This window comes from Puma concolor, chromosome B3, assembly GCF_028749965.1.
Source record: "Puma concolor isolate L17-30 chromosome B3, mPumCon1.1.hap2, whole genome shotgun sequence".
Lineage (NCBI taxonomy): Eukaryota > Metazoa > Chordata > Mammalia > Carnivora > Felidae > Puma > Puma concolor.
Window position 1 is genome coordinate 88,830,919 of NC_141672.1, and position 15,074 is coordinate 88,845,992.

Here is a 15,074-nt window from a genome sequence, read left to right on the forward strand (position 1 = left end):
ATAAGAATTAGGAGATGGTGATAAAAAAAAAACAACAGGCACTATGCCCTGCTATGATCTGGTGACAAAGTCCTTTAGTCAGAACTCCAGAGACCTTGGTTTTCATCCTAGTTTTCTCCTTCTAAATATGTCTTAACTACAGAAAGCTATGTTGTGGCCTAAAATGATATAGATATTCCAATTTCTAAGGAATATTGCCACCACTGAAAAGAACATATAACTTCTTATTCCTTCATCTACTATCTCAGTATTTTATTTATTTTTTAAAGACTTTTCTTTTTTTTATTTTTTAGTATTCATTTATTTATTTTGGGAAAGTGAGAGTGCAGGGGAGTGGAAGGGCAGAGAGAGGGAGAGAGAATCCCAAGCAGGGTCCATGCTCAGTACAGAGCCTGACTCAGGGCTCAGTCTCACAACTGCAAGATCACCACCTGAGCCGAAACTAAGAGTTGGACGCTTAACCAACTGAGCCACCCAGGCACCCCAAGGTTCTTATTTTCGTAAGTAATCTACCATCCAATCTGGGGCTCAAACTCACAATCCTGAGATCAAGAGTCACATGCTCTTCAGACTGAGCCAGCCAGGCACCCCATCTCAGTATTTTAAAGTCAACTATCAAAAAAAAAAAATTGTTATTAAAGATTCAGCACACATTTGAGATTGTGGATAATTTTTTCCTTGATTTTCATACTGATTATTATACAAACATAACAATATTAGATGTAAAAAAAAAACAAAAAACTAAAATCCCCCCCATTTGGGGACACTATAATTTTGGGAGTAATGGAAATGTTCTATATCCCAATTTAGTAATAGTTACACATGTGTGTACATTTGTTAAGCCTCATCAACCTAAATGCTTACAATGGAAGCACTTTATTGTACATAAAGGATATCTCAATGTTAATTTAAAAAATTCCCCTTTCAAAAAAAAATTAAAATGAAATAAAAATTTCCCTTTCAATTTTAAACCTTTTAGCCTCATTATCTCTTAACCTCCTCAACTCTTATTATCTCTACCTCTGCTCCACCTCAGTTAATGTCTTCTCATTCATTCATTCATTCATGCATGCATGCATCAATAAAAATTTTGAAGCAATGTGTTAGTACTGGAGATACAGATGTGAACAAGAAACAGTTCATGCTCTCAAGGAGTTTATGGTCTAGAGGGAAACACAGACACTGAACAGGCAATGCTGAGGATAGCCTGAGACATGCTGCATGCAACAGAAGTATGAAAAGTGTGCCCTAGGAACACACAGAGGTTCAGCTAACCTGGCTCTACCATCACAAAACCTGATGTACCTCCATGTTCTCAAACTCCAAAACCCCTTACTGAGCACAATGTTCAGTTCTTCCATTTATGTCAACATCGTAACTTTTAATACCTCAAATACCACCAATTCCCCCAGAATTCCTACTTTGGCATTTCTTACACCCTCTTCTCCCTGCCACATTCAGCCTAAACTTTAACATTAGCTACCACCCCAATATGCCCCCTCATTTCTCTCCCTATCCTCCATCCACAACCTCCCTCCCCAATCACTACCAATCTTGTTAAAACAAATCACTGATGCTGATCCTCAGTTATTCATTAAGAATATGTAAACGTCTGCTATTTCGAGCACATACTGGGATATATCAGTGAACAAGTCACACATAATCCTTGCCTTCATGGAGCTTACATTCAGACAGGAGTGATAGATATTTAAATAAGTAAATAAAGAAACGTACTAATTGCAAATCATAGGAAGTTCAGTAAGGAAATAAACAGGGTGGTTTGAGAGACAAGGGTTAAGAGGAACCTATCTTTTAGACTTGGTAAGTATCAAGAAGAAACAGAGGAAAAACACTCCAGGAAAAAAGAACAGTAAGCAACAAAAGCAAAGCACAGGCCCTGAAGCAAGATAGATCTTGTGCTTGATTTAGAAACTAAAAGCCCAGGGAGGCTAATAGTGAATGAGGAGAAATAACAGGAAATGAGGGGAAGATGTAGGGGCCAGATCACACATGATCCTGAAAAACTTGTAATGAGTTCACATTTTATTCCAAATAAAATGGGAAGCCATTGAAGGATTTAGGCAGAATACTGACATGATCTGATTTAGTCCTAAAAAGATTACTCTGGCTGATCTGTGCAGAATAGACTGGAAGAGGGCAGAAATGGAAGCAAAGAGATCAATTAAGAGGCCACTGCAGTTGCCTAGGCAACAGATGGTGATAGGACTAGAGAGGTGGAGTGGAGACAGAGAGAGTTGTTTGTGTTCAAGAGCTATTACGGAAGTGTCATGAGACAGGGAGAACAAAATTCTTGATTGGCCTCCCTCCTTTCCCCTCCCCAAACCTGGTCCTTTCTCTCAGAATATGACACAGCCACAGCCATGAATGCTTAAACCAAAAACTGAGGATCCAGACATCATTTGTTTCTTCCCTTTTATCCTCAGGCCTAATATCCATAAGCAAATCTTTTTGTTTCTACCATAATTCTAAAGTCTCTCTCAAATCTATCTACTTCTCTTTATCTTCAGCGATCTCTCTCTCTAGTCCATGCCACCATCAGCTAAGGCTTGGGTTACAGCAGTAGCTTCATAATTGCTCCCCCTGTCTGAAACACTTATCAGACATCCAAGTGGATATATCAAGTAGGCAGTTAGTTGGGTTTGTGATTCTGGAGCTCAGAAGTGAGATGACCTAGAGATATAAATTTGGGAACTGAACACATACCGATGGTATTTAAAGCCACAGAACTGGACAAAATCACATAGGCTGAGTGTGTAGACAGGGGAAAGAAAAGAAGGTAGTACCATGCTAGAAGACATCTGAGATGGACTTAAGAAAGAAAATCCAGTCAAAGATGACAGAAGGCAGAAGTTCTGTCAGACCATCCCACCAACTCTCTGAATTCCCAGTTTTTCACAGTCCTTATCTTCTGAACCCAATAAACCACCCTCTCCTAGAAACTATACCCTATGACACCATGCTACTCTCACCTCCTACCTGCTTGGTTGTTCCCTTTTTACATCTTTCTCTGGTTCTTCCTCCATCTTCTATCCCTGAAATTCAATCATTCCTGTCCCCAGTCCTTTTCCCTCCTTTCCCTCTCTCCCTCCATGTCTGTCTCTGTGTATATGCACAAGTACACACAAACACACACAGACACTTTCCTCTTCAAAGATCTCCATTTCCCACAATCTCAACTGTCAACTCTATACTGACAATCTCCACATGTCTAGCTAAGTCTTACTCAAAGTGTGACTGGCCCACAGACCAGGATTTCAGAATCAGGAGGGTATGCTGTGAAAATTCCCCACCCCAGACCTAAAAAATCAATTCCTTTAATGATTCTTAAGCAATGGCTTTTATAAATGCCCCATAATTCATACCTATTATTTCACCTTAATTGCATGTTAGGTGATATTAGGAATTTGAGAGCCTCCACGCTTTTGATAGCAATAGGACAGAGAAATGATCTGGAGTTTAAGAAGAAAGTTTTGGGGTTTTTTGTTGTTGTTGTTTGTTGTTGCTGTTTTTAAAGAAAACAAAGTATAACCAAGGACAAGACTAATGGAGTTGGTAAGATTTCTAAAACCTTATAATTGTCCCATACTTACTATTTTTGTTTTCCTTGCCTCCCAATGGTAGTTTATAATACAAAATGATTCAAATGTTAAAGAATTTCTGGGCTTCTTTCATTTAACAGCAAAGAAATAGTAAACTGGAAGACCAGTATCTCACTCTACTGTCAGAATAAAATGAAGACGGTAGCTTTAAAAAGAAAAGGAAAGGAAAAAGATATCTGGTCTTCATCCAGATATGATGACCCTCTTAGATCACCCTGTCTTGTATTAAAATTCTTTGAACACTTGTCTGATCTGTGTCACTAAACTGTGAGTTCCCTCAGGCTATTACACTTGTCTTGGCATCTACCTACTGCTTTGCAAAACCCAAAGTCTTGCCCCCAAGAAATCTAGTATTTCTTCAAGTACAGAATTTGCAAAGTAACTCTAGCTTGATTCCTGTACTAATCTCCAATTACAAATAAGTGGAGTCTGGATTGAGGAGGTTTTATTATACCACTGGAAGAATTAGTGTATCAAAGCATTGGCAAAACATTTGGCAATACAAAATTACAGTAACACTTCTGTCCACAGTTTCTGTACTCCTTCTAAGAGGTAAAAAAGCACAAGCTACCATTAAGACCAGATGTTTCAGCTGCTTCTCAATTTTTCCTACCTTCTCATTTCTTATCATCTCAAAGAGATGCTTCCTCCTTCAACACCAGCAGTGAAGTGAGGTTGAACTGCTATTTGAGGTGGAGGATGGTTGCAAGCACTGCTCTAGTTGGTCGCCAAACTCTTATTCCAACTCCCTCCCTACCTGGTTTCTATCTCCCAGCCAGTCACCCCAGTCCTTCCGGTGGATTCTTATTTCTGGAGCTCACTTAATTCTCTCAAACAACAATGCTTAAGTGTCTGCATGATTAAAATAGTCCAAAAAATGTTTTTATTAAAACTACAAACCAGGGGCGCCTGGGTGGCGCAGTCGGTTAAGCGTCCGACTTCAGCCAGGTCACGATCTCGCGGTCCATGAGTTCGAGCCCCGCGTCAGGCTCTGGGCTGATGGCTCGGAGCCTGGAGCCTGTTTCCGATTCTGTGTCTCCCTCTCTCTCTGCCCCTCCCCCGTTCATGCTCTGTCTCTCTCTGTCCCAAAAATAAATAAAAAACGTTGAAAAAAAAATTAAAACTACAAACCAAAGAACTTTTAAAGAGGTATATATCCTACACTTTTCTATGTGCAGCAATAAAGACAAAGTGATAAAACTCTTAACATCATGCAGCGATCAATATTTGGTTATTCCCTGTCTAGCTCCCACTAGATGTTCGGGGACATCCAGAATATTCCCTAATAGTTACCTATCTCCTATCCTCCTCATCTGCTTTCTCCCTGTAGGCAGACTATTAACTCAAATTTGCTCAGAGACAGTGAGGGCAAAATACAAGGGCAAAATATGGATTCCGAAATTAATTAATGGTGTGCTCTGAATTGAAAAGTCTGGAAGTTTCTTCTTCATCTTTAGAAAGAACAGACAGATGACGGGTTCCTCCACTGAGGGTTAGGCCTGGGGTTCTCAAGATACTAGAATGAGGGACTACAGTTCCTACACCCCGTATCTTGACATGAGTTGACAGCATTCCCTGCCATTACCAGGCCCCACCCAGCCAGCTGTGAAATATAACATTAGGTGCAGCGTCCTGCATTTCTGTCATCAAGAGAAGGTGGCACTGCGTCCATCGGCAAATGGCTTTTCCTCCAATCCCGTCTTAGCCCCCATACCAGAGCATCTAATAGCATCACCAGTTATTTCTACTTCAGGATAGAGACATGCTTGAACTCGTCACGACTAATAAATGACAAAGTCATAATACTCCGTAGACTTGGCAGGCAAGAATGTGGGTAATGACTAACTTTTATTCCATGGCTTCCTTCCAGATCAATCCATACGACTCCCCCTCCCCAGGGCCGCCATAAGGGGCGAAGCCCGACATCCTCCTGAGCGCGGTATGGAGGGACTGGGGGGGGACAAAAGGAACTTGCCTACAAGGACTTACAGATGCCAGGAGCTGAGGGGTCTGGGGCAACTCCGTGCTGACTTCCATCCTCTCCGCACCCCCAGCCTCCTCGTCCGCCATCTTGAGGGAAACTGACACCCGCAGTTCCAGACCCCCGGCCGAAGACGAGCGGAAACCTGTGGCCGGTCCAAGAAACACGGGGCGGGCGACACTTTTACGACGGCCCCTGAAGTCAGGTTTGACGCAGAATCGAGGCGTGGCTTCCGGTCCGCTTCCCGGAAGCAAGCGTCACGGACCTTAGGGCTGGAGGTTTTTCTTCTCCTAATTTCTTAGTCGTAGTGCCTGGCCTCTGAATAGTTTTGCATCTGGTTCCGATGCTGGGAACTGTTGCGTCTACGAGGTAAAAAATAAATTCAGCGTCCATTTTGAAAGTAAGAAAACTGTGGGGGGCTGAGAACCTGTTCTAGGTCTCTTTCTATCCAGGTTGTTGGTCTGAGTGTGTTTGTCTCCCTCCGTACCCGCAGTGGCTCCCCAGAACCCACAAAATGAGAAAGTACTCAAAGCTATTCCATGTTTAGGAATGTAGCCCATGGACACTTGCACATGCGCACAAGAAAGCTAAAGCCGCATCCGCTTTGGGGAGAGGTGGGTGAAGAAATAACGAAAAATTGAAACCTTGTAGTCGTATAGCCATAGAGGGAGGACAAAATAAACATGGTCATCCGCGTTAGGGAATACCATACGTTGGTGTTAAAAAGAACACAGTAGATTCTTGTGGAAAGATAAAGATGAGTTAAGTGAAGTGGGGGGGGGGGAACCCAAGTTGCCGTAAACTACATATTTGTGCTTATGTGCGTTTAAATGCAAGGGGAAAAGCCTGAAAGGAAAGAACTAATAATAGCTCTGAGGATAGGAACTTAGTCAAGAGCTACTTTAACTTCATCTGTATTGTTTTAAATTGTTTACAAACACGATTTAATATAAGGTTTTAATAAAGGGAAAAATAATGATAAAGCTAACATGCTGGAAGGAATTAAAAGCTAACTATTGGGGAAAAGGCTAAGTCATATCTTTACCTCAAATCATATATATCAAAATAATTCTTAATGAATTGAAGTTTACTAAAAAAAAAAAGTAAAAAACAAAACGTAAATATTTGTATATTAGGACAGAGGAGGCTTTTTAAAGCATGACACCAAAGGCAGAAAATATAAAAAGACTGATAGGTAATTTAATCAATATTTAAAACTTACATATAAAAATAAATTACACAAAGTTAAAAAGTAAACAAAAACTGGGAAGAAAAGCCTGCAACATTCATGACAGACAAACAGATAAAATCCCAAAGAAGACTATTTCAATACAAAAATAGGCAAGATACATAAATATGCAACTCACTAATTTTGTATAAAGATGAAAAAACCTAACAAGTAAGCAAATAAATGCAAATTAAACAAAATGGGATTCCATTTATTGGATGTAAAGTTGGTCTGTTTCTGTTTTTTCTTAAAGATAACCACCATGTTGGTAAGCTGGAAGGATACTCATTGTTACATAAAAAACAAGTGTATTAGTAAGCCTACAGAAAGCAACGTTCAGAAGCCAGTTTTTCTTAAATGCATGCTCTTTGGCCCAGTGATTCCATTTTTAAGGCCATATCCTAAAGATCTAATTCAGGATGCAAGTGAAGTTTAAACTGCATCATTACTGGTAATGGAGAAAAATTAGAAACAACTCAGGTGCTCTTAATAAAGGACATTGGCTAAATAAACTTTGGTCACTCCATACAATGTAATTCTCTGCAGCCATTAAAAGTGTTGTAGAACATTGATTCTCAAAGTGTGGTCTACAGACTCCCTGGGAATTCCCCAAATTTAGGAAGCTGATGGGGTGAAAACTTTTATAGTAACTTCTATAGTAATAACAAAGAAGTTTTGTGCTTCTTTTTTTATAAGCCATGTGATATTTGTACTAACTGATGCAGAAGCAATGGTGGGTGAAACTGTTGGCCTCTTAGCACAAAATAAAAAGCAGTGGCACCAAATTCAAGTCACCAAAGTGATCTAGAAGTAATTTCTTGACTACCATGCTCTTGCAGTAAAAAAAAAAAAAAAAAAGTGTGGGGAGGGGAGAATCTGTTTCCCAATGTCCTTGATGGAGCAGTAAAAATGTTACAAAATCTCAACCCTTTTAAGTATTCTGTATGATGAAATGGGAAGCACACATAAACCTTTTCTGTTGTGTTCAAAAGTATGATAGTTGACTTGAGGAGAAGCACTTGAGTTGCTAAGTCAACCAGCCAGTTTTTACAAGGAATACCACATTAACTTAACAAGTAACAGGTACCCGGGTACTTAGATATTTGGCAGGCATTTTCTCAAATATGAATAAGTAAGCTTTTCTCTTCAAGGAAAACAATTAGCAATTTTTGTTGTCGATTTCACTAGTAGAGATTTCAAGGGAACATTCTGTGGAAAACAGATCTGCCACTGCGAGTTTGACAAAGTCCCAATGAAATTGGTGATATTAACATGCGTGATTTTTTTTGACAATGTGTAATGGAATTTATTGACATTTGGAAGATCTGTATAACTCATTGAACCAAAATCTTGTAAATATCAAACACAGGGTATTATAAAGAATGGGTGAAAGATCCATTCACATTGCTAAATAGACCAATAGAATTTAATGTTACGGAGTACAAAAATTTAATTGATATGGTTTTACATTCCACATTGAATTGTTTTTTTTTTTAATTTACCATTTTCCCAGTTTTGCTGTGGTTTCAAAGGATATCCACAATTATATGAAAATGCCATTGAAATACTCTTCTCCTTTCCAACTATGCATCTGTGTGAGGCCAGATTTTTTTTCATATACTTCAACCAAAATAATGTATCACGATAGATTGAACACAGAAGCAACTATGAGAATCCAGCTGCCCTTTATTAAAGAGACTTTCAAAAATGTAAAACATTGCCATATCTTTCAGTAATTTTTTCTTCTAGAAAACTTCTTTTTCATTAAAAAATATTATTTATGTTAACATGTATTGGGTTGATAATCGTTATTTTTTTTAATGTTTATTTTTGAGAATGGGGGAGGGGCAGAGAGGGAGGATAGAGAATCCCAAGTAGGCTCCTTGCTGTCAGCACAGAGCCCAACACAGGGTTCAATTCCACGAACGATGAGGTCATGACCTGAATTGAAGAGTCAGACACTTAACTAACTGAGCCATCCAGGCGCCCCTGAAGTCACCAGTTGTAGTGTCTGAGACCATACAATTTAAGAGCCAATGTTGTAAAGGTGGTCTTATGGACTTAGGAAGATATTCACTATATATTGTTGGGTGGAAAGAGCAAGTTACTAACATAATATGGTTCTAATTTTGTAAGAAAAAATTATAGATATTTAATGAAGAATACTAATCACCAAAATATTACTCTTGGTTATCCTTCGGTTGCAAAAATGTGGACATTTTAATTTTCTACCTATTCCTTAACTGTATTTTCTATTTTTTCTTCCAATAAATATTTAGTACTTATGTAAAACATTTTTATCTGCCTACTTCTTATGATAGGTAAAATACTAAATACTTGGATGGATGGATGGATGGATGGATGGATGGATGGATGGATGGATGAATAGTCTATTCAGCTCAAAACTACTCCTTGATAATGTCTTCCCTGATCTAGCCAGATATGGTGGGGTTTTTCCCTCCTCTTGGAGGAACTAGTAGCTATAGTTCCTATAGTAGGCTTTAGTAGTACCTATAGTACCTATAATAGGCTAGTTCCTAGCCTGTAGAATCAAACTTTCTGTATTTGAATTTCTTTTTTAGCACTTGCGGGTTGTGTGACCTTGGGCAAATTAATTTCTCTGAGACTTGGTTTCCCCATCTGTAAAATAGATGTAGTAATGAGAGTATTTTCCTTATATAATGGTTATGAAGATTAGTGAGACACTTTACCTAAAGCCCTCAATGACTGGTAGTGTTCAGTACAATGCCTGCTAGTGTTCAGGATGGATGTTTTGTTTTGTTTTGTTTTGTTTTGTTTTGTTTTGTTTTTTGTTTTCTGGCTGTCCTGCATCCAGTAGCACTTTCTTTATTTGATGCAGAAGGTCTTTCCATTGTGGGAAGTCTTGTTGGAGGGAACCGTGTCCCCAAACATGTGGTTAGAATTCATTCCTGCCTGGTATCCTAAGATAGCAATGCCCAGACTATCCTTGCCAAAAGATGGTTGTGCCTCCTGCAGTTCCTTGGGTTTCTGCTTTTTTTCTAAGCCTGTTCCTTGCCTCCTGTGGAATCTTTGAGTCCCTGATAACCTTTCAATAATAATAGTCAAAATTTAACTATTAAATTATTTATAACATAGTGCCTTATGTAGGCAGTTTTTCATGCCCTATTGAATTTCCTCATCTAATGTTAGTTCCTTGAGTGCAGAAGCCAAGACTCATACATAGAAATGTCAGCTACTTTGTTAAAGACTTTAGGTGCATTTTCAAGTGTAACTCTAAAACAATCCTGTGATGTAGTTCCTATTATCACCACTGCACAGACAAGGAAACTATATCTTGAACAAGTGAGATTGCTTGTTTAAACCTGCAATTACTAAGTGACAAAACCTGGATTCAAAATCAAGGTCTATCTGGCTTCAAAATTTGTGTCCTTAACTGCTTCACTGTTGTACTCCAATTAAAAAACATTTTGAAAAAAAACCTTTTGAGTCTCTTTTACCACTTTATATGTTGTGATTGCAATGCTTATTATTAAATAAACAAAAATATCAGGTATCTGGCACACATTTTACATTCTAGTATACTTATATTAAATATTTTATAGGGATTTTATAAAGTAGATATAAACTTACGAATTATCATTGCTCTTTTCTGATCTAGACCAAGGTATGGCTTGACCTACTTTATAACAGGAGTATGAATTTCTTTGATTCTTCTGCAAATACATATTTCTTTTTAAATTAGCATTGGCATCTAAATAACTTTTGTGAGTAAGTTGCAGGGTCATTTTTCAGGTGTCATTTTACTGTTTGAAGTATGATCAACAACTAATATACATTGATTAGCTTTCTCAAAACCCCAGGATGACATAATTAGGACAGCCATACTCAAAACTATGTGTTCCTTAGACTCCTCATTGTGAGTTGTGCTGGAGGTTTTCAACCCTGTTTACACATAAGGATCACCTGGAACTTTTAACAAATTCTAATACTAATTCTAATCACTCTAGTGACTCTGATTTACTTAGGAGTAAGACCTGAGTATTGTTTTTTTAAAAAAAACCTCTTCCAGGTGTTCCTAATGAGCAATCAGAGTTGGGAAACCCTCAGTGATTCTATTTTAATGGACTGCTTTCTCTAGGATATTTTCTTATATGGGATGATAGCAGTGACTACATGATTCCTCCTACCTGGTACAAATCCTTAATATTCCTCATCCAGATTAGAGAAGAGCAACCATCCTATCTGATCTCTTTATTTCCACTCCCTTGTTCATATTCATACCTTGTTTTCCTGCCAGAAATATTTGTAAATATAAACCTGGTCATACGACTCTTTTAAGTAAATTAGATGACTACCCTATAGAATAAAATTTAACCCTTAAGCATGGCATTCACAGCCCTTCTCAATCTGTCTTGAAACACTTTTTGCTAGTCTAGTCTCCCTTGCCACTTCTTACCTTAAACTATCTACACTGTTATTTCCCATATACACCGTTTAGTCTCATCGTTGCTTTTGCACCGGTTAGTCCATTGGCCTAGAATGCCCCCTCACCCATCACAACACCTCTTTCTATGAAGGGATTTCTGCTTATTCTTTAGGGATCAGCTTCCTCTGAGAAGTTTTCTGATTCATTTTCCAACAGGCAGAATTGTTCCCTCTGTGCTTTCACTGCCCTTTAAACGAAAGAATACAGGAAGCTGGGATATGACCTTACTAAAATTGCGAAAACAATTTCACAACTTTTACAAAGAAGAAACCTTCAGTTTAACCTATGTGCTTAATATATACACACATTTATGTCAGTTATTCTTTCATTTACATGTTATGGCTATTCTTAGTCTTATTTGTCTAATTCATTGACTGGAGTTACTGGATTGTCTCAATTAGGCCTGGCATGTTCTTTGTCAAGAAATATTTCCTTTTTAACGTTAGAGACTATCATTTTCATAATCTTTGGTCTGTTGGAAATGTAGCTATTGAGAAGCCCTCAAGAATGATTTTTATTTATTTTTTTAATATTTGTTTATTTTTGGGAGAGTGCAAGCAGAGGAGGAGCAGACAGAGGGGGACAGAGGATCTGAGGCAGGCTCTGTGCTGACAGGCTGACAGCAACAAGCCCCATGTGGGGCTCGAACTCATGAACCCACTGTGAGATCATGACCTGAGCTGAAGTCGAACACTCAGCCGTCTGTGCCACCCAGGTGCCCCTCAAGCATGATTTTTATTTATTTTATTTTTTAATGTTTATTTATTTTTGAGAGAGAAAGAGAGACAGAGCATGAGCACTGGAGGGGCAGACAGAGAGGGAGACCTAGAAATCGAAGCAGGCTTCAGCCTCCAAGCCGCCAGCACAGATCCCAACGTGGGGCTCGAACTCACAAACCATGAGATTGTGACCTGAGCCAAAGTCAGATGCTGAACTGACTGAGCCACCCAGGCACCCCTCGAGCATGATTTTTAAATGGCAGCAACTTGAATGTTGCTGTGTTGGAACATAGGTGTAAAATGAAGCATGTTCAGAGACAATTCAGTATACTTTCTGTAAATTTGAAAAAGCATTTACTGTATGGTGAATGTTTATTGATTAGATTGATGATTGTTTATTTTGGAGTATTTTGGAGGAAAAGTTAACCCAGACCCTTCAGAGAGGAGGGTCTGGGCTACTATCCCATGATTAGTGTAGAAAACAATATAAAGCCAAGATTTTGCACTTACTAAAGGACGTATAAATTTTAAAGAAGCAAGCAACAAAAAAACTATAGAGTTGTACCACTGTCCTCATCTTATGACTTGGAAGTTTCTACTCCTACTACTTACAAGGAGCTGTCCCAAGAGTGCTGGTTTCTGAGCTAAGGAAAGGGCCTGGGCTCTCTGGTCCTCTCAGGAAGTCTGTGGACCATGACAACCCCATGTAGGGGGCAGATTATACTTGAAAAAAGAGGCTCCCACACTGAACTGAGGAGCAGGGATCATTAGGGTTTTTAGGGTCAAAACCAGGATGGAGAGGGGATAGTCTTCGTTAAGACAGAAGTTATCAGTCTTGGACTAAGGTCATTCCTGCAGTTGTGGGGAGATCAGCCCTATTTTAGAAGTGGAATGGGCCTGAGAATGTGATAAAGTAGTCAAGACTGGAGGCTTGAGCATCAGTTTTAGAAAAATTGGTCCTGGATTCAGAGATTTCATTTTTGGGATTGGCTTGAAGACCTAAGTTTACAGCAGTTAGCTTCATTTTAGAAAGAAGGATGTCCATGCCTGGGGAGTCATTTCTGGGGTAAAACTCAGATTGCTGGTTCAAATTGAGTTGGACCTAGGTTAGGGGTCATAAATAGGCATGGATCTTGGGTTCACCCTCAGCCTTGGATCCAAAGGTTTCATTTAAGGGCTCTGCTGGTCAGAGGATCTTGTCTGTTCAGGGGATCAACCACAACAGCATTTTAGCCCTGGTAGAAGGGAGGAAAGTCTGGGAAAAGACGAATATACAGATAAAGAATTTGTCAGAGGTAGTACAAATAGGAAGAGAGAATCAGGACGTGGGTCAAGATCCATACAACTCCAGGGAGCATACTGTTCACAGAGGAGCCAGGATATGGAAATGTGCACATGACTGAGAAGGAATGAGACTGAATACTCAATGGAAGAAACTTCATTTAGACATGCAGAAAATGGTTCAACCTACCAGGAGAATAAAATCTGGTTTGGAGAGAGTCAAAGTGGATCCTTCCACCAAGTCTGTGGAAGGAGTTGTATGCCTCTGTTTGCAGCAGATTGCAACAATACTGGGGTTCAAGTGCTTTGCTGAACAGATTAAATAGACAAGAACAAATTTGTCTAGCATCTGAATAAATTCTGGAAAAAGGACCTAAGCTGGACCCATCATGGTTTGAGCACTTGTCAATACAGCCTACTAACCATCTGTATATTCTATCCGGGCATCTTCTTCTTTTAAAATTATTTTAAAATAAATAATAAATGATAGTAAAAAATAAATATATATATTTAAGCATTGTCTTTCTAGGCACTGTGTTAGGCACTTTAGAGAAAAGTTTAGGCAAAGGTTGCATGCATTAAAGGGTAGATGAGATGAGTATGAGCAATACATGAAATGCAGTAGATAACAGCAAAAATAATCCATTTCTAGGCACAGAGTGAAAGCAGATACCAGATACAGCTGTTAAGCTGTGCACCAGACATGGTGATCAACCAGGGTGGCTTAGAAGTCAGAAAGCTCTGGGAGCAGCTGACTCTGAAAAATAAAAATGACACAATATTTCAAGAGTTTAAAAGTGGCAAGTAGGGGTTTAGACAACTGCTGAAGACTTTAAGGTTGAATTAGTGATAAGAATGTGGAAGACCAAACACATAGAAAAATCAAGATAATTTATCAGTGCAGGAAAATGAGTTGTGCAAGCAAAGAACAGCTGTACTAGGAGTTAGCAGAATATAGCCCCAAATCCACCTGCTGTCTATTTTTATACAGCCTTCAAGCTAAGAATACTTTTAACATTTTTAGATGGTTGAAAAAAGGTCAAAGGAAGAATATTTTATAATACATTTAAAATACATAAACTTGGAGCACCTGTGTGGCTCAGTTGGTTAAGTGTCTAACTCCTGATTTCAGCCCAGGTCATGGTCTCTTAGTTTCATGGGTTTAAGCCCCAAGTCTGGCTCTGTGCTGATGGTGCAGAGACTGCTTGGGATTCTCTCTCTCTGCCCCTCCCCCACTCGTGTTCTCTGTCTCTCTAAATAGACATCTCTAATTAGCCCATCTCTAAATACCACTACATGAAATCAATAAACTTAAAAAAAAAAAAAAAACCTGAGCTAAAATCAAAAGTCAGACACTTAACCAACTGAGCCACCCATACCCTGAACATTTTTTTTTTAAGGCTTATGGATTCATGCCTCATTGCAGGGATGGCAGAGTAGCACTTGTATCCCAGGAATCTGAAAGCTGACAATCTTATGACTGTTTCTCCATCTATGTTATACATTTAAACACATGTGAAGCATAGATTTAAGGTCATCCAAACCTGCCGTGATTGCCTCATTCCAAAGTGGCTGTATGGTCATTGTTTCTTTTACCCAACCATAAAATGACTTATAAGTGGTGATCATTTTAATAGTAACCTAAGATCAATCTTCCCACGTTTATTTTTTAATTTAGTATTTATTTATATTTTTTAAATTGTGGTAAAAGACATGTAACATAAAATTTACCAATTTAGTCATTTTTAAATGCACATTGTGTATATTTTAGCTGTGT

General features: G+C 38.8%; 1 protein-coding gene and 1 long non-coding RNA gene across 3 annotated transcripts in view; one reads left to right on the forward strand and one right to left on the reverse strand.

Annotated features, from left to right (window-relative positions):
* Positions 1 to 5,798, reverse strand: part of UBR1 (ubiquitin protein ligase E3 component n-recognin 1) — a 136,107-nt gene extending 130,309 nt beyond the window's left edge. For both annotated transcript variants that reach the window (XR_015252608.1, XM_025918549.2), the window contains exon 1: positions 5,610 to 5,798. Coding sequence is in view for 1 of the 2 variants with exons in the window: in XM_025918549.2 (XP_025774334.1) it covers positions 5,610 to 5,690 (81 nt within the window). In the remaining variant the exon portion in view is untranslated. The remainder of the gene's footprint in view (positions 1 to 5,609) is intronic.
* LOC147580190 (uncharacterized) overlaps positions 1 to 6,380 on the forward strand; it is a 94,537-nt gene extending 88,157 nt beyond the window's left edge. Inside the window, exon 2 of the long non-coding RNA XR_015252609.1 lies at positions 5,491 to 6,380. This is a non-coding gene — a long non-coding RNA (uncharacterized LOC147580190). The remainder of the gene's footprint in view (positions 1 to 5,490) is intronic.
* Positions 6,381 to 15,074: the final 8,694 nt, after the last annotated feature.